The 20,246-nt window shown below is 43.2% G+C and overlaps 1 protein-coding gene across 4 annotated transcripts in view; it reads left to right on the plus strand.

Moving 5' to 3' along the window:
- Window positions 1–1,475: 1,475 nt before the first annotated feature.
- LOC115121070 (AP-3 complex subunit beta-1-like) overlaps window positions 1,476–20,246 on the plus strand; it is a 107,355-nt gene continuing 88,584 nt past the window's right edge. The window contains exons 1-6 of one of the 4 annotated variants that reach the window (XM_065017402.1): window positions 1,476–1,794; window positions 12,275–12,350; window positions 12,593–12,667; window positions 13,985–14,080; window positions 14,550–14,710; window positions 14,809–14,875. In XM_065017402.1, coding sequence (XP_064873474.1) covers window positions 1,655–1,794; window positions 12,275–12,350; window positions 12,593–12,667; window positions 13,985–14,080; window positions 14,550–14,710; window positions 14,809–14,875 — 615 coding nt within the window. In that variant the 5' untranslated portion in view covers window positions 1,476–1,654. Of the gene's footprint in view, window positions 1,795–10,433; window positions 11,290–12,274; window positions 12,351–12,592; window positions 12,668–13,984; window positions 14,081–14,549; window positions 14,711–14,808; window positions 14,876–20,246 lie in introns of those variants that run through there. The other 3 variants (XM_065017403.1, XM_029650095.2, XM_065017401.1) reach the window with 3 other exon arrangements.

The raw sequence follows: 20,246 nt of genomic DNA on the forward strand, positions 1-20,246 counted from the left end.
CACGTATTCTGTGTAGCTACAGAATAACTCCTCAATCCACAACAGGACTTTCTCCTGCTGAGATGTTATTAGGCATAGACTACACTCCAAATTGTACCTAGTCTATCCAGACCTGAAAATGAAAGTTGTACCCAAACAAAACAGACTGAAAGAGAACAATGACAAACGCACCAAGGGCCGAAGTTTTGGAGACACGGACCCTGTCCTGACCAGAAATTTCAGTCATGGGCAAAAATGGATTCCTGGATTCATAGACTCAGTGACTGGTCCTGTCTCCTACAAAGTCATGTTGGGAGATGATAAAATGGTTCGTAGACATGTTGATTGGATTCTTGTCAGACGAGAAGGAACAACCATTTAGTTACCAGGTGTGATGACAGGTTGTTCTCTAGCTATCCAAGTGCTTCTGTGGTGCAGCTTCTGCAGACTGAGACTGTAACAGAGGAAACAGTTCACCAAGAGCAGAATCCAATTTCATACTCAGAGCCCGGCTCAGGAACAGTTGGTGGCTTTTCCACCATTGAGAATGAACACTACCCCAAGTGTTCGTCGATCACAGAGGCATGCAAGGCTTCCAAGCTGCTTCAAATTTGATCTCCGAACAAGAAAAAAAAGAACAGTGATATAAATTGTTTTAAAAAGACAACTGAAAGACTCACAGTAAAATACTCTAGTGTTAAATACTTAGTTTCCCATGCATTTGAAAATCAAATTATTGTGAACATGTGAAATGTGGTATTAACGTCATTACACATACACATCACCTGGTGGTGTAGCACTTGAGTATCTATTGGTGTCTTTGTTAGAGTGTTGGAATGCCCACCTGACACACAGTGTAACTGCGACTGTGTGCCTGTAACACCATGCTCTGGGTTAGTAATATATATATGTATATATATTTTCACCTTTATTTAACTAGGCAAGTCAGTTAAAAACTCATTCTTATTTACAATGATGGCCTACCCCGGCCAAACCCGGACGACATTGGGCACTGCCCTATGGGACTCCCAATCATAGCTGGATGTGATTCAGCCTGGATTCAAACCAGGGACTGTGTGTCACCTCTTGCACTGAGATGCAGTGCCTTAGACCACTGAACCAAGTAATATGTTTATAAAGACCTACTCCCTCCCTCCTTCCAAGGTATAAAGAGTTCCATAGGTTATTACAATTGACAATTTGACATAATGTTGATATCATTATATTTTCTCCTAGCCTACATTATTATGTAAAAAAGCATACATGACTCTTCCTGCATGTACAAAACCCTGTCACAGACGTTCTCATACGCTCTCAACTTAAATTGGGCATCAACAGTCGGGCAACAAAAATACTGCACGCTCCCACTTTCGTTTAGCGCGCACGCGCGTCATTGAATACGCCCCTCAGCTAATTTGATTGGCTTGCGACCATATTTACCGTGGTAACGGGGTGGTCAGGTGCTTCATCATTCCCTCCTGTCATGTGACTAAAACTTATCCAACTCATACTTCCGGTTCTGCATGGATGAGGGAAAAAAGTTGCATGTTCATGATAAAGTTTTTTATCGCTTCCCCTTCTAATTAGCATCATAAAACTGTCAACGACTGCAATTTTGTTTTACGATAGTTTAGCTTTTCACAATAAACATTTCTGTACACTTGCGAAACGTCAAATGTTGAGTATGTCGACGAACAATTTGTCGTACAGCGACCAAGGAGGAACTGATTCAGCGGTGGAGGTTGGGCAGGAGACTACCCCGACCTCCTCCAACGCTGGGGCTGGATTTGGCCTGTTCAGCGTCGACTTTAAAAAGTAAGCCAGTTAGCTAGAAAGCATTTTAGTAACTTGCTTGTGTAAGCTATGTTTTCAATTTAATTAGCTAGCTAACATGGCTGGTGGTGGTAGGTAGCTAGATATACAGCTGTCAACCCAGTTGCATCTTTAGCTAGTCTAGCTGGCAATAGATTTTATGGTAGCTTCAGGCTTGAAAACGCTTTTGTTGATAGCCAGCACTTATCAAAGATGCAGTTTGCGTGGAAGACATGTTGACATAAACAAAAAAAAGATGACAAATAATCACCCTTTTTAATACTAGCACACATTTTACGTTACACACCATCACGTCGTTTTATGTTGTAGAGCTGTACTGCGTCAGATTATTCTAAATGAATAGCTACATCAAAATAATGCTTGCTGTGCTATGCACATAGGCTATCCTCAGTTGTAGAAAAAATACCACATCATCTTCCCCTCTCACTGTCATAAACTAAAGTGACTTCTATACATTCCCAACACTTGTAAATCATTTAAACTACCCATTCAGAACCTTTTAAATTTGAAAAAGAGAGATGAAATGGAACTGACAAAGTGTACAAGGTGGTCCTCCGCTGTCAGCGTCAAGTGATGATACCACTAGAGGGCAGTCCATCATCAGTTTGGCCATCCTGTTGTCATGATGTGGCTTTACTGTAAACCAGGGCCTGTATTCACGTAGGACCTCAGGGAAGGTGTGCTGAATTATGATCAGTTTTGTATAGCCTAATCTTATGCATTATGATCTTGAATATGAGCCCAATAGTTTAGTTACTCATTTGTATGATTTGAGAGTGATAACTGTGTTTCCCAAACCATGCCCTGGGTGTTGGGATCCGTTATTATTTTACTATCAGTAGGCTAATCTTTTCCCCAGCTGGCTCCATACAAGGCTATTTTGTCTCGCAAAGTCTCTGTCAGTCAGCCATTATTAAATTGAATTCAACCTGAGTATCTTTGAAGCTGTATTAGCCACTGTTAGTTTGTCTCTACAATTGGGCCTATTTCCCATGCAGACTAATCATTCTAGCAGTTTTAAGAGGTACCAGTATAAAGGTTTCATTGAAAATGTTTGTGCTGTGCAAATGCCATCATATAATGTAATGTCTACTGGTATGTCTGGCATGTCTCTACTTATATCTGTTCTTCAGTGTTCCATGTAGCCTATTGTTGCTCTGTTTAGCCGCAGACAGTAGAACAGCTTCAACTATCTCAGTTTCCATCAAGCAGTGACTTGTCATCCTAATGTTTAATTTGGTGTGGCCCTCAGTGAATTCTTTAATTCCTCTCACATGACAGTTGGCCTGTTTGGTGGTTCAGGGCCAGTAGGCCAGGTCTGGTAATGGAGACTAGATGACCCTTGGTTGGGCTGCAGGTCTTGGGGGAATTCCTGGATGTGAATGATTCCACTCTTTCTCTACAAACTGTGACACATGATACCTAGGCTTTACTCTGAGATCTAATAGGGAGTCTGTCCTAAAGGATTATCAAGCTAGTAACCTAACCTTGGCTTATGTCAGGCATTCATACATTAACTCAGTCTTTCACAGGCATTAATTCCCTTTACATTATATTGTTCAAATGAAGAGGGGTTTTACCGGAACTTCCCAAACTCAAGTCAGTGACCGATAGCATTGTTGTATTAAACCAACTCACTAGCCCCACACCTCTCGTATATCTGTATTGATTGAATGGGTGTTAGCATAGGGTAGGTGAAGGTTTTTATCCCATTTAATAGTTTAAGACTTACTGGAAAATTGATTTCTGAGAATGTTGCTCTGTGTAGTTCTCTATCTTGCAATGATTGTACCATAACACTAGATGGCAGACTTGAATGGTAAATCAGAAAGCAGTGAATCACTGATAGTTTTTATGGCTTTTTTATTTTTTGGCAGTAAACTTAATCCTCTCTTGCACCTTTTTGCTCAAAGATATTAAAAACCTCTTTGGGCTGAGATCCCGTTAATGGGATCGATATGACAACAGCCAGTGAAAGTGCAGGGCGCCAAATTCAAAACAACAGAAATCTCATAATTCAAATTCCTCAAACATACAAGTAATTTACACCATTTTAAAGATACACTTCTTGTTAGTCCCACCACAGTGTCCAATTTCAAAAAGGCTTTACAGCTAAAGCAAACCAAACGATTATGTTAGGTAAGAGCCAAGTCACAGAAAAACAGCAATTTTTCCAGCCAAAGAGTGGAGCCACAAAAAGTAGAAATATAGATAAAATTAATCACTAACCTTTGATGATCTTCATTAGATGACACTCATAGGACTTCATGTTACACAATACATGTTTTGTTTGATAAAGTTCATATTTATATAAAATCATCTGTTTACATTGGCGCGTTACGTTCAGTAGTTCCAAAACATCTGGTGATTTTAGAGACATCAATTTACAGAAATACTCATAATAAACATTGATAAAAGATACAACTATTATGCACAGAATTATAGATACACTTCTCCTTAATGCAACCGCTGTGTCAGATTTTTTCTTTAAACTTTACGGAAAAAGCAGAACATTTTATAATCTGAGTCCGGCGCTCAGAGACCAAAACAACCCAAACAGATATCCGTCATTTTGTGTAGTCAACAGAAGTCAGGAATAGCATTATAAATATTCACTTACCTTTGATGATCTTCATCAGAATGCACTCCCAGGATTCCCAGTTCCACAATAAATGTTTGTTTTGTTCGATAATGTCCATCGTTTATGTCCAAATACCTTCTTTTGTTAGCGCGTTTGGTAAACAAATCCAAATTCACGACGCGCGTGCAAGTCCAGCAGAAAGTACGGGCGAAAGTCCAAAAAGCTATATTACAGGTCGTAGAAACATGTCAAACGAAGTATAGAATCAATCTTTAGGATGTTTTTAACATAAATCTTCAATAATGTTCCGACGGGAGAATTCCTTTGATGGTAGAAATGCAATGGAACAGAGCTCGCTCTCACGTGAACGAGCGTGGCCAGCTCATGGCACTCTGCCAGAGCCCTGACTAATTCAGCTCCCATTCCCCCCTCCTTCACAGTAGAAGCATCAAACAAGGTTCTAAAGACAGTTTCCATCTAGTGGAAGCCTTAGGAAGTGCAACATGACCAATATCCCACTGTGTATTTGATAGGCCAAGAGTTGAAAAACTACAAACCTCAGATTTCCCACTTCCTGGTTGGATTTTCTCTCAGGTTTTTGCCTGCCATATAAGTTATGTTATACACACATACATCATTCAAACAGTTTTAGAAACTTCAGAGTTTTCTATGCATATTATCAGTATATTTGGATATTTTAGCTTCTGGGACTGAGTAGCAGGCAGTTTACTCTGGGCACCTTATTCATCCAAGCTACTCAATACTGTCCCCAGCCATATAAGAAGTTAATAGATGGTCTTTGTCTGAGTCGGCTTTCTCCAATGAAATAAAATTAGTCAGTTTGTGGTTTTAAATAATGTTTGTCGTGTGACACAGTCAGGGGCAAAGCCACATTCCTGTAGATTATGCTGATTAGCCTGGGCTCTTGTTACCTCATGGTCTACTCTGCTTCTCTGCATCACAACACAGCAACATGTGACTGACTGTCTGGTTGTCCTCAAGTAATCAGCTGCTTCCTAAAACGCCATATTATTTTATTGTGGTTCAGTCTCCCATGTTATAGGGATTTAATGAGGACCTGGTTTATGTCAATGGGGCGGGCATTTCCATTTTAAAGGACCTCTGCACCAATTTTTTTTTACTAAGGCATATGTGCATTTTTCAACAACTTCCCATCCTAGAAATTTGGAATACTCAAAGGCTTTAATTTCTGGTCAAACAGATGGAAAAGGGGTTTTAGAAATATTAAAGAAAGTCTTCAAGGGTATTAGAAATACATTGAAACACAAATACCCCTGCCAACTAATATCAACACTTATATTTCATTTTGGAGAAATTATTAGAAATGATTATAATTGTAATTAAAAATTATTATTGTCTTGATGTTTAAGAAACATTGCCTTGAGCCTTGTAATTCCTTACCAAAAACCCACATCTTTAAGATATTTAAACATTTCTAATGAAAGTTCACAGAAGTAACAAATAAAGGTAGACTACTGTACCAATTAGTTAGTGTTTTTACTGATGTCAAGCTTGTTTATGAATGATTAAGTAATTAAAACTTGTAATTCTGTTACCAAATCGCTAATCATAGTAGTCACAAACCAGTTGGGTCACCTGCTACTGTCCTCCTTTCCACTGGCATACTGTTATGTTCAGCTCATAGTGTCTCCTGCTACTGTCCTCCTTTCCACTGGCATACTGTTATGTTCAGCTCATAGTGTCTCCTGCTACTGTCCTCCTTTCCACTGGCATACTGTTATGTTCAGCTCATAGTGTCTCCTGCTACTGTCCTCCTTTCCACTGGCATACTGTTATGTTCAGCTCATAGTGTCTCCTGCTACTGTCCTCCTTTCCACTGGCATACTGTTATGTTCAGCTCATAGTGTCTCCTGCTACTGTCCTCCTTTCCACTGACATACTGTTATGTTCAGCTCATAGTGTCACCTGCTACTGTCCTCCCTTCCACTGACATACTGTTATGTTCAGCTCATAGTGTCTCCTGTTACTGTCCTCCTTTCCACTGGCATACTGTTATGTTTTTTTTCTTCTCAACTTTCTGTCATCTGGTGGTCAAAGCAAGACTGATAACAGTCTCCCTCTCGCTCTCCCTTCCGCGCTGTCTCCTCCCTCTCTTCAGTTAATGTCTCATCTCCTGGCTCTTACTGACACATACCATGACACCTAACAAATCAAATCAATCTTTATTTGCCACATGTGCCGAATACAAGTGTAGACTTTACCGTGAAATGCTTACTTAAAGCTGTTAACCAACAGTGCAGTTCAAGAAGAAGAACATATTTACCAAGTAGGCTAAAATAAAAAAGTAATAATAAAAAGTAACACAATAAGAATTACAATACGAGGCTATATACAGGGGGCACCGGTACCGAGTCAGTGTGCAGGGGTACAGGCTAGTTGAGGTAACCTGGCGATTTTTATGAGTTCAGCAGTCTAATGGCTTGGGGGTAGAAGTTGTTGAGAAGCCTTTTGGTCCAAGACTTGGTGCTCCGGTACCACTTGCTGTGCGGTAGCAGAGAAAACAGTCTATAACTTGGGTGACTGGAGTCTGACAATTTTATTGGCTTTCCTCTGACACCGCCTGGGTATATAGGTCCTGGATGGCAGGAAGCTTGGCCCCAGTGATGTACTGGGCCGTTCACACTACCCTTTGTTGCACCTTACGGACAGATGCCGAGCAGTTGCCATACCAGGCGGTGATGCAACTGGTCAGGATGCTCTCACTGGTGCAGCTGAAGAACCTTTTGAGGATCTGGGGACCCATGACAAACCTTTTCAGTCTCCTGAGGGGGAAAAGGTGTTCTCGTGCCCTCTACACGACTGTCTTGGTATGTTTGGATCATGATCATTCGTTGATGATGTGGACACCAAGGAACTTGAAACTCTCGACCCGCTCCACTACAGCCCCGTCGATGTTAATGGGGACCTGTTCGTCCCGCCTTTTCCTGTAGTCCACGATAAGCTCCTTTGTCTTGCTCACATTGAGGGTGACCTACCCTCTTTGCATTTACTGTAGCATGCACCCTCACCCACTGAGCACCGGAAGTCCATGGACGTTGAAAAGTCAACCAATCATGGACGTCTATGTTTTACACGTTTGGACAAAACAATAGAGTACTGTAAAGAATAGGACAGAAAAGTGGAGTACAGTAAAGCACAGAACTCATGTACCTTAATAGCAAACTTGTATGCCATCTGTAAATACGAATAAAATGGTTAAATTACAAGCCTAGTTGGTTTAGCTGCAGAAAAAATGGCTGCAACCTTCCTGCTAGCCGTAATTGGCTGAGATAATGAGTGGGCTGGACTTGCCGAGAGATGAGTTTGGATTGTGTCTGCCATATAGCACGCCTCTGTCTATTTGAGCTGTTCTGTTTGTCTATGTAATCCTGTCTAAGACTGCTTTCATAAAAAATAATTGTATCGTGTAGTAAAACTGCGTAAGTGTTGCTCTCCACTTTCTGGAGGACCGATTTTTGAAATCAGTGGAATTTGAGTATGATAGCTAAGGAGATGGAGAAAACGCCTGTCTCTTGATCACATCTTCAAACTAAGGGCAACCATGGCATCCGACAGGAGATGCGTCCATCCATGATGTATGCAGGTAAGATAGTCTAACTAGCTACATTTTCAGATATTACACATTTCTAATTTTGGCAAACGTGCTTTAATTTCAATTTAAAGTGTACTGTTAGCTAGCTAACGTTAGCTGGCTGGCTCGCTAGCTAATGTTACCTGTACGATCATATTATTTGTATCTCAGAGCCATTTGCTTGGCTACTTATAGCCTAATGTTAGCTAGCTAACATTGAACCTGGTTGGTTAGCTACCTGCAGATTCATGCAGGGTAGAAATGTTATGGTTAATTGTTTAGCTAGCTACATGTCTTAACAAAAGACTCCACTATGCAAGTAACCATTTCAATAGAATGTCACTGCAACAATTGTTGATAGACGTACTAGCTGGTATATTCTCTCTGGCTATCCACTCCAATTTCAGACCATGGGTAAGGTAGTCTAGCTAGCTACATTTTCAGATATTACACATTTCTAATTTTGACAAAGTATTTTAATTTATAGTTAGTGTACGTGTATGACACTCCTGGTATCTGAGTCATTTGCTTAGCTAGGTATAGCCTAATGTTAGCTAGCTAACATTGAACCTGGTTGGTTAGCTACCTGCATATTCATGCAGGGTAGTAACGTCATGAGTTGGGATTATGGTTCATTGTTTAGCTAGCTAGCTAACACAAGACTCCACTTTGCAAGCAACCATTTCGGGTGCGTTCGTAAATTCAGTCTGGCCATCTACACCGATTTCAGAGCACTCACATCTGAGTGTGCCAAAGCGCAGAATAACTAATGAATTTACGAACGCTCAACACCCGTTGAATATGGCTGGTGTCAGTAAACGTCGGGAAAAATTTGTAATATAATTGTTGCCAGCAGCACAATTAGACACCAACGCTCTGGATAACATGAAAAGAGCCTAACCAGCTCTGCTTGGGCGAGTAAAATGGGGGGGTTCTCTCATTTGTCTGGAAGTAGCCAATGTTAGCCAGTTAACTTGGGTGCTTGACTGCCATTGTGAGGTCAGTCCATTCAGATCAACCCTACTCATCGGCCAGAGCGTCCAGTGTGCGCTCTGAATGCTCCAAATTTATGATCGGACAATCTGACAGCACAGTTGCAATCACCAACGCTCTGGATAACATAGCAGCCTAACCAGCTCTGCTTGGGCGGGAAATGTTCAGTGAGCTGTTCTCATATTTATGTCTGGAAGTAGCTAGAAAGTTAGCTTGGGTGCTTGACTGCTGCTGTTAAAGAGATGGGAGGGTCTACAGTTTAAGAGGGTGCAAACAATGCTGAAAGGGTGTAGACAAAGAAGGGCTCTCCAGTAGTCGTACCAAAAAATTAAAAGGCCATCTTCTCCAAAGTGAGTTTACAAGTTTATCAACTTTCAAAGCAGAATTACTTTCCCATTGTTCCTCAACTGTAGTGTATGATATACCATTTTGTAGCTCTGAGTCTCTACTTTTATCCAATGTATAAAAATAAAAAAAGACACCATTTCAAATTTTCTACCCGAGACTGATTTGAGTCAGTCGTTCACATTTGACTGTTTTGGGATTTTTCGTTAATTTACTGTTAATTGTTTACAGTTAGTCGGCAGCAAAATCAAACCAAATTTGCGTCCCTAATTTCTACCTTTGTATACCTATGCGGAATACATCACCATGAAGACAATGATGTTCATATCCGTAATTATGCATTTCTGGATAGTACAGAACAGGGACCATGATGTAATTCCGTTACAGTAATTCCATAATCAAAATACATTTGTTCAAACTTATAGCTGAAACCCCATTCTTTTTGCAGACATCTTTGAGTCATAATTCAAAGCAGATATTTTAGTTTTTTTGGTCGCATAAAAAAAGTGAGGTAGATTTTACTGTAATTCTGTTACTAAACTTTGCATCTGCACAGTTCTTCCAGTAAATGTTTTTTTGTTAAATGTTCTATGTAAATTGTTCAAAATATTCCTTGTCCATAGTGTTAGTTAAACTTTGAAATCAATGGCAGACAATAGTAGCCTATGTAACGGCAGCTAATAAACCAGATGATTGGAGCAGTTTACAGCACCTTATCCTGCTGGTCGTTATGTGAGTGAATTACCATAGCTTTCTCAGGGCTGGTTGATTTGTAGAATCGCTTCCCAGAATTAAAAACCTAGGAAAAGAGACTAGGCTGGTTGAAATGTGAAGAATGACATGTATAGTTGTTGGGTGTTGTCCTAACTCTGTGGTTCCCCTGGCAGTGTGTGAGGCTGGCAGGGCCTTTATCTAGCCCAGCCCTGGCAGCAGTTCCCTGGGAGGGCACAAGGCAGGCGTGGGTGTAAAGTGGTGTATTGTGCTGTGGACAGAGGTGGTGAAAGCTTCTGTGTGTTTACCCTGAGGCTGATAAGGCCCTCCCGTTTCCCCTAGAGGGAAGTGGCCACAGTCACAGGCAGAGACACAGAGAACTAAACTACCACCCTACAAGCACTGACTCTGGCAGAGAGAACCAACTCAGCTACCACCCTACAGCTACACACGGACAGAGAACTAATCTATGTCCAGAGAAGAGGAGGAGAAGCGGAAGAAGAAGCCATTGTCTGGTGGGCCAAGGATCTGTCAGACAGGGAACTTCATCCCTTCTCCAGATTGGATTTAAAACAGTGAAGACTGAGTCATACTAGTAGTCTGCAAAGAGGGCAACTTCAACTTGCAACTCCCTCTACCGACATCGAGCTCAGATGGTGCTCAATAGTTTAGTAGCCTGATGTGAGAGAGAGAGAGCTAGGGAGAGAGAGCGAGAGAGCTAGAGGTGGAGAGAGGGAGAGAAAGCTAGAGAGAAGGAGAGCTGGGGAGCGAGAGAGAGACGGAGAGAAAGCAAGAGCAAGAGAGCAGGAGAGCGAGATGACAGGCAGGAAACGCCTGGAGTCACAGGACTGAAATAAAGCAGAACAGAGTATAACTGGATGACCAGGGGGAGCTGTCTGTGCCAGGGAGAGGGCCAGAGGTTTAGCCAGCTGCAAGGGCATCCTGTGTCTCCTCTTACCTACTGACAGAAGTGGAGAAAGAAGAGTGAGGAAGACTGACAGAGAGAGAGCAACAGACAGGCCTGTAGAAACTGTAGCAGTATGAATGGTCACCGGGGTTTCTCTGTGCTGCGTTCTGAGGCAGCAGGGGCTGTGAGGACAGCTCTGGTGTCTGCTGAGAACCTCCAGCTCACCTTAAAGACTGAACTCAGCCAGGAGGAGCAGCACCTCACACCCCACACACACACCAATGGAGGCCCCGATGAGACACACACCAAAGGGTACTGTACAGAAGTGTGAGTCTTGGCACTTGCTTGTGATGTGTGTCTTCAAGTTTACCAAATAGCCTAGCGTTTCCTGATCACTAGCTGATTAGTGATTAGTTGATTGTGACATTGTGAGTCACTCACGACCTGACATTGCTTTCTCTGCGCCTGGGAACAACACCTAATATGGTTAAGTTTTGTTTTGTGGTTTTCATTCTCTCTACCCATCCCCCTCCCTCATGTTGTTCAATTCGATTTATTTGTTTTGATTTATTAGGATCCACATTAGCGACATCTAGTCTTACTAGGGACTAAAAAGACATTACAGACAAAATACTTTACAATTTACGTAGATATAAAAATATGAACAGTTACACATACATGTCAGTACATACACAACAAGTAAGTCACATGGGGAGGGGCGTTGTGCCGTGAGGTGTTGCTTTATTCGTAAAAAAACCACACAAAAAAACATGTTTGCTGTTAACTTGCGCTATATAAGATGGGAGTTCCATGCAATCATGGCTCTTTATAATACTGTATGTTTCCTTGAATTTGTTCTGGACCTGGGGACTGTGAAAAGACCCCTGGTGGCATGTCTGTTGGGGTAAGTGTGTGTCTAAGTTGACTATGCAAACACAATTTCCAAGTCAAACTCTGTGCACCACAGTTTTCCATTCTTAAGTTAATGAAATTCATTAATCGTTGCGACAGGGTAGCCTAGTGGTTAGAGCGTTGGACTAGTAACCGGAAGATTGCAAGTTCAAACCCCCGAGCTGACAAGGTACAAATCTGTTGTTGAACAGGCAGTTAACCCACTTCCTAGGCTGTCATTGAAAATCATTTGTTGTTCTTAACTGACTTGCCTAGTTAAATAAAGGTTCAAAAAAATCCATTCCTGACTACATCAGTGAGAGTGGTCTGGTATACAAAAGCGCATCTGCTAATTAAATAAGCTGTGTGATAATATTAAATGGCGTATTGTACATTTTCTAATCTCTTTCTCCCCCTCCAGGAATGAAGACCTTAAAGAGATGCTTGAGAGCAACAAGGAGTCGCTTAAGCTGGAGGCCATGAAGAGGGTTGTTGGGGTGAGTAGTAGAACCTATACACACATTCAAAGCCTGATAAGTGCACATCAGCTAAGTGCACTGCAAACTCAGTTCAAGTGTACTTCAGTTTTATAGTCTCAATTTATTTACTTAACATTTTTTTTAAATCCTCCTTTGAAAAAAGTTTAAATAGATGCAGTACATTGCTGTAGTATGATATTGACAATAAAATAGTAAATTGAATACTGTGGTGAAACATGTAAGTGATTTTCTGTCTACAGCTGATCGCAAAGGGGAAGAATGCCTCTGAGCTGTTCCCAGCAGTGGTGAAGAACGTGGCTAGTAAGAATATAGAGGTAGGGCCTCATCCACACACACATACACTGAGCATTCATTCTATTTGCACAACATGGTTGAAAACATTTAGAAGGCTCTATCTAAAAGAACACAGAGGACATCTCCCCACTGCAAGTATGAGACCACAGAACCACTGCCCGGCCAGATGAGTTCCCCACTCCTGGTAATATTGATCAGGAGAATAAACAGGCAGTACGAAAGGGTGTGTGTGTGACAGGGCAGCCAATGGTAGGGAACTGGATCAGGTTGGTGGGGGTAATTGGCAGAGGAGAGCCCATGGTCACGTCCTCTCTCTCCCCCCTCACACACACCAGCTGCTAGGGCTAGGTTAGTGGTAGATCTCTCTCTGGGCCTCTGCATCTCTCTGTCTGTCTTCACCTCTTTCCACCCCCCACCCCCCTCCTGTTTGTTCTCTCCTCTGCAGGCCTGTGTAGTGCTGTGTGTTATTGATTGTATCTAATCAGAAAGCAGCACAGGACACAGAGTATTGAAGAAATAATGTGATTTAATATCAGGATGCTTTGTTTTCCTCAACTAGTTCTAGAAACAACACCCTGATACTAGACATACTGGAGGTGTGTGTATGAGTGGGAAAACTAGGGTAGTATGGGGGAGGAGGGGCTAGACTATATGATGACTGATCTAATGGATATTCAATCACTAGCTTATTTGATTAGTATTCCTAGTTTTTAACATCTATTTTCTGTGATGTTGTCAATATGATGTGTGATTCCCTTAACTAGGCAAGATGGGTTATGTCCCCTCTTAGTCATTAATGCTGTTAATTCACCCATTAATTACTGCAGTGATTGAGAACTGTTTCACCACAGCTGAACCTCCCCGTACACACACCGAATAACACTGGTGAATCATGAAAGGGCCAACCTTTAACCCCCAGTCGGACACTGGACAAATATTAGCTCAGTCTCCTACGTGTGAAGGGAGAAGCAAGGGAGAGGAGGGGAGAGAGAGTGAGGAAGGGAGGAAGCGATAACGCTACTGAAACTTTCTGAATTCAAACAAAAGATAGTTTTGCTCATTCTCTGCTCTCCCTGAAACAACATGGATCTAGACTGTTATAATATCAAACAGGAACACTTTCATCCTCCGCTTTCCCCCTTTAAAACAACTAAACCAAGACATACATCTGACATCTAGCCAAAGCACTGTTCTCTCCACTGTCAAAGAATAGTGTTACCTACACATTCTGTAATGTGGACAGTCTGTGCTCAACCCGAAAGCTAATGAATGGATTTAGGATTTGTCTAAAAATAAGGGTGTATTAATGACTAATTCAAAGTATGTGTGTTTTCCAGCTGAAGAAGTTGGTGTATGTGTACCTGGTGAGGTATGCAGAGGAGCAGCAGGACCTGGCTCTACTGTCCATCAGCACCTTTCAGAGGGCCCTCAAGGTAACGTGTGTATGTGTGTGTGTGCGCATCGGGCTTTGATGCTAAGGGTTCTACCATTTTGAATTCCCACGCACTTGTACTCTTAGATGAAAGTGTCATGTTTGGTGTGTGTATGCATGTGTTTAAAGGTGTGTGTGTGTGTTGTGGAGAAGTATTGAGCCGTTAAAGAGTCTGTCTGTCTCTATGTGAGGTCACGGGCCAACAATGGTGTTTTTAGAGGCCACCCCATCATCATACACCATAGCTGGAAAACTACTTTCAACCCCTGATTTCAACCCCTGCTAGCTCCATACCATGCTTCACTTCCTACCTGTGTGGGTGGGTGTGATGTCATTTTTGTGTAGTGCTGTATCATGTCGTCAGGATCTGTCACCACATGATTTCTGTCTCCATTCCTTTCTTTCTATTTTACTTTCCTCTGTCTCAAGGTGTAGATAATACTAATACCGGCTCTCTCTCCCTCTGCCAGGACCCTAACCAGCTGATCAGAGCCAGTGCTCTCAGGGTTCTGTCCAGTATCAGAGTCCCAATCATCGTTCCCATCATGATGCTGGCCATCAAGGAGGCTGCCTCCGACATGTCCCCTTACGTCAGGAAAACATCCGCCCACGCCATCCAGAAACTCTACAGGTAGGGTGTGGGTGGGTGTGTTTGTGCACGCGTGAGTGTTTTTCTGTGTGTGTGTTTGGACCTTGGAGTTGTATCAAAGCTTTCCTCCTGCTCCTCAGCCTGGACCAGGATCAGAAGGAGCTCCTGATAGAAGTCATTGAGAAACTGCTGAAGGACAAAAGCACAGTGAGTAGAACCAGTTTACAGTACCAGATCATATATACAGTGCCTTGCGAAAGTATTCGGCCCCCTTGAACTTTGCGACCTTTTGCCACATTTCAGGCTTCAAACATAAAGATATAAAACTGTATTTTTTGTGAAGAATCAACAACAAGTGGGACACAATCATGAAGTGGAACGACATTTATTGGATATTGTGTGTGTGTGTGTGTGTGTGTGTTAGGAAACGAGTCACATCGCGCTCTAGCAACTTCGTTGTCGGGCCAGGCGCATGCACGCTGACACGTTCGCCAAGTGTACAGGGTTTCCTCTGACGCATTGGTGCGGCTGGCTTCTAGGTTAAGCCGTGCGGCTTGGCTGGGTCGTGTTACGGTGGACGTGCGGCTCTCGACCTTCGCCTCTCCCGAGTCCCATCGCTGCAACTCCTGTACGGACAAGACTAACTACCAATTGGATTCCATGAAATTGTGAACAAAAAAATATATAAAATAAATGTGCCTCCACCCTGCTGCCAAAAAATAAAAATTATTATTCCAGTAACTTAATGTTATGAACAATGATGGTATGTATAGGGTGACATGTTCTCACAAGAACATTATATTATTTTATTTGCTGTTCTGGTTAGTGATTGTCTTATTTCACTGTAGAGCCTCTAGCCCTGCTCAATACGCCTTAGCCAACCCTTTAGTTCCACCTCCCAAACATGCAGTGACATCAGCTGGTTTAAATGTTTCTAGAGACAATATCTCTCTCATTATCACACAAAGTTTACCTCCAATGTATTCACATCCTACCACACCTTTGTCTGTACATTATGCCTTGAATATATTCTATCGCCCCCAGAAACCTGCTCCTTTTACTCTCTGTTCCGAACATACTAGACGACCAGTTCTTATAGCCTTTAGCCGTACCCTTGTCCTACTCCTCCGCTGTTCGTCTGGTGATGTAGAGGTTAATCCAGGCCCTGCAGTGCCTAACTCCACTCCTATTCCCCAGGTGCTCTCATTTGTTGACTTCTGTGATCGAAAAAGCCTTGGTGGCATGCATGTCAACAGCAGAAGCCTCCTCCCTAAGTTTGTTTTACTCACTGCTTTAGCACATTCTGCTAACCCTGATGTCCTTGCAGTGTCTGAATCCTGGCTCGGGAAGGCCACCAAAAATTCTGAGATTTCCATACCCAACTATAACATCTTCCGTCAAGATAGAACTGCCAAAGGGGGAGGAGTTGCAGTCTACTGCAGAGATTGACATTACTTTGCAGGCTTACTTTCCAGGTCCATACCCAAACAGTTCGAACAACTAATTTTGAAAATTACTCTCTCCAGAAATAAGTCTCTCACTGTTGCCGCCTGCTACCGACCCCCCTCAGCTCCCAGCTGTGCCCTGGACACCATTTGTGAATTGATCGCCCCCATCTAGCTTCAGAGTTTGTTCTGTTAGGTGACCTAAACTGGGATATGCTTAACACCCCGGCAGTCCTACAATCTAAGCTAGATGCCCTCAATCTCACACAAATCATCAAGGAACCCACCAGGTACAACCCTAAATCTGTAAACAAGGGCACCCTCATAGACGTCATCCTGACCAACTGGCCCTCCAAATACACCTCCGCTGTCTTCAACCAGGATCTCAGCAATCACTGCCTCATTGCCTGTATCCGCTACGGAGCCGCAGTCAAACGACCACCCCTCATCACTGTCAAACGCTCCCTAAAATACTTCTGTGAGCAGGCCTTTCTAATCTACATGGCCCGGGTATCCTGGAAGGACATTGACCTCATCCCGTCAGTTGAGGATGCCTGGTCATTCTTTAAAAGTAACTTCCTCACCATTTTAGATAAGCATGCTCCGTTTAAAAAATGCAGAACTAAGAACAGATATAGCCCTTGGTTCACTCCAGAACTGACTGCCCTCGACCAGCACAAAAACATCCTGTGGCGGACTGCAATAGCATCGAATAGTCCCCGCGATATGCAACTGTTCAGGGAAGTCAGGAAAGCTAAGGCCAGCTTCTTCAGGCAGAAGTTTGCATCCTGTAGCTCCAACTCTAAAAAGTTCTGGGACACTGTGAAGTCCATGGAGAACAAGAGCACCTCCTCCCAGCTGCCCACTGCACTGAGGCTAGGTAACACGGTCACCACCGATAAATCCATGATTATCGAAAACTTCAACAAGCATTTCTCAACGGCTGGCCATGCCTTCCGCCTGGGTACTCCAACCTCGGCCAACAGCTCCGCCCCCCCGTAGCTACTCGCCCAAGCCTCTCCGGGTTCTCCTTTACCCAAATCCAGATAGCAGATGTTCTGAAAGAGCTGCAAAACCTGGACCCGTACAAATCAGCTGGGCTTGACAATCTGGACCCTCTATTCATGAAACTATCCACCGCCATTGTCGCAACCCCTATTACCAGCCTGTTCAACCTCTATTTCATATCGTCTGAGATCCCCAAGGATTGGAAAGCTGCCACAGTCATCCCCCTCTTCAAAGGGGGAGACACCCTGGACCCAAAGTGTTACAGACTTATATCCATCCTGCTCTGCCTATCTAAGGTCTTCGAAAGCCAAGTCAACAAACAGGTCACTGACCATCTCGAATCCCACCGTACCTTCTCCGCTGTGCAATCTGGTTTCCGAGCCGGTCACGGGTGCACCTCAGCCACGCTCAAGGTACTAAACGGTATCATAACCGCCATCGATAAAAGACAGTACTGTGCAGCCGTCTTCATCGACCTTGCCAAGGCTTTCGACTCTGTCAATCACCATATTCTTATTGGCAGACTCAGTAGCCTCGGCTTTTCGGATGACTGCCTTGCCTGGTTCACCAATTACTTTGCAGACAGAGTTCAGTGTGTCAAATCGGAGGGCATGCTGTCCGGTCCTCTGGCAGTCTCTATGGGGGTGCCACAGGGTTCAATTCTCGGGCCGACTCTTTTCTCTGTATATATCAATGATGTTGCTCTTGCTGCGGGCGATTCCCTGATCCACCTCTACGCAGACAACACCATTCTATATACTTCCGGCCCGTCCTTGGACACTGTGCTATCTAACCTCCAAACGAGCTTCAATGCCATACAACACTCCTTCCGTGGCCTCCAACTGCTCTTAAACGCTAGTAAAACCAAATGCATGCTTTTCAACCGTTCGCTGCCTGCACCCGCACGCCTGACCAGCATCACCACCCTGGATGGTTCCGACCTTGAATATGTGGACATCTATAAGTACCTAGGTGTCTGGCTAGACTGTAAACTCTCCTTCCAGACTCATATCAAACATCTCCAATCGAAAATCAAATCGAGTCGGCTTTCTACTCCGCAACAAAGCCTCCTTCACTCACGCCGCCAAACTTACCCTAGTAAAACTGACTATCCTACCGATCCTCGACTTCGGCGATGTCATCTACAAAATTGCTTCCAACACTCTACTCAGCAAACTGGATGCAGTTTATCACAGTGCCATCCGTTTTGTCACTAAAGCACCTTATACTACCCACCACTGCGACTTGTATGCTCTAGTCGGCTGGCCCTCGCTACATATTCGTCGCCAGACCCACTGGCTCCAGGTCATCTACAAGTCCATGCTATGTAAAGCTCCGCCTTATCTCAGTTCACTGGTCACGATGGCAACACCCATCCGTAGCACGCGCTCCAGCAGGTGTATCTCACTGATCATCCCTAAAGCCAACACCTCATTTGGCCACCTTTCGTTCCAGTTCTCTGCTGCCTGTGACTGGAACGAATTGCAAAAATCGCTGAAGTTGGAGACTTTTATCTCCCTCACCAACTTCAAACATCTGCTATCTGAGCAGCTAACCGATCGCTGCAGCTGTACATAGTCTATTGGTAAATAGCCCACCCATTTTTACCTACCTCATCCCCATACTGTTTTTATTTATTTACTTTTCTGCTCTTTTGCACACCAATATCTCTACCTGTACATGACCATCTGATCATTTATCACTCCAGTGTTAATCTGCAAAATTGTAATTATTCGCCTACCTCATGCCTTTTGCACACAATGTATATAGACTCCCCTTTAATTGTTTACTCCATGTGTAACTCTGTGTTGCTGTCTGTTCACACTGCTATGCTTTATCTTGGCCAGGTCGCAGTTGCATATGAGAACTTGTTCTCAACTAGCCTACCTGGTTAAATAAAGGTGAAATAAAAATAAAAAAATTATCATCGAATAGCCCTCGTGATATGCAACTTTTCAGGGAAGTTAGGAACCAATATACACCGGCAGTTAGGAAAGCTAAGGCAAGCTTTTTCAAACAGAAATTTGCATCCTGTAGCACAAACTCAAAAAAGTTCTGGGACACTGTAAAGTCCATGGAGAATAAGAGTACTTCCTCCCAGCTGCCCACTGAGGCTAGGAAACATTGTCACCACCGATAAATCCACTATAATTGAGAATTTCAATAAGCTTTTTTCTACGGCTGGCAGTGCTTTCCACCTGGCTACCCCTACCCCAGTGTTACGAATCCCTTTTGGCCCGACAGTCTAGGGGGGGATGGTAATGAGACCTGTAACATAACTCATGCAATTTATAATAGTGACAAAGTAAAAGTGAGAACGAAATAACCACAACAACTGAAATCTACCGTCAAACTCAGGGTTTATTGTAAAACACACGGTAATGGGGGGAGCAGGAAAAGGGGCTGAGCTGGACCCAAGGAAAGAAACAATAAGTATTCAAAAACACCCCTAAGCTAGACTAACCTACTTTAACAACAGCTAACTAACCAAAAAATACAGTGGGTGGTCCGCCCAGTTCTAACTAGTGTATTTAACAAAGTTTACCTACGGGTAGTGAATGCCCATGGGTGACTTGTCTTGGTTCCCCCTTTTCCCACCAGCAAACAAACAAACACCATAACCAAAAACAATACTCACAGGTGATGACAAAGTGCTATGGAGGTGCTCAAACAAAAGATGGCTCAATACACAAAGAGAGTGAAACAGAGAGATCTACAGACATGGCATTTTCAGAGAGCTTGAGCTCTAGAGCAAACAACTGACAGGGTTTTTAAACCAAGGGAAAGGAACTGTGATAGGGTAGGAAACAGGAGGAGGTGTGTCTCCTGATTGATGATTGGATTGGTGACTGATTGGGGAGTGATGATTTTCACCTGTGAGGGGAGAAGGAGAGAAAAGAACACAGGATACACACACACACACAGGATACACACACAGGATACTGGTATCTGTAACACCCGGTCAACTGCCCTGCACCCCCCACAGCAACTCGCCCAAGCATCCCCCATTTCTCCTTCACCCAAATCCGGATAGCTGATGTTCTGAAAGAGCTGCAAAATCTGGACCCCTACAAATCAGCCGGGCTAGACAATCTGGACCCTCTCTTTCTAAAATGATCTGCCAT

Source organism: Oncorhynchus nerka, linkage group LG4 (genome assembly GCF_034236695.1).
Source record: "Oncorhynchus nerka isolate Pitt River linkage group LG4, Oner_Uvic_2.0, whole genome shotgun sequence".
Lineage (NCBI taxonomy): Eukaryota > Metazoa > Chordata > Actinopteri > Salmoniformes > Salmonidae > Oncorhynchus > Oncorhynchus nerka.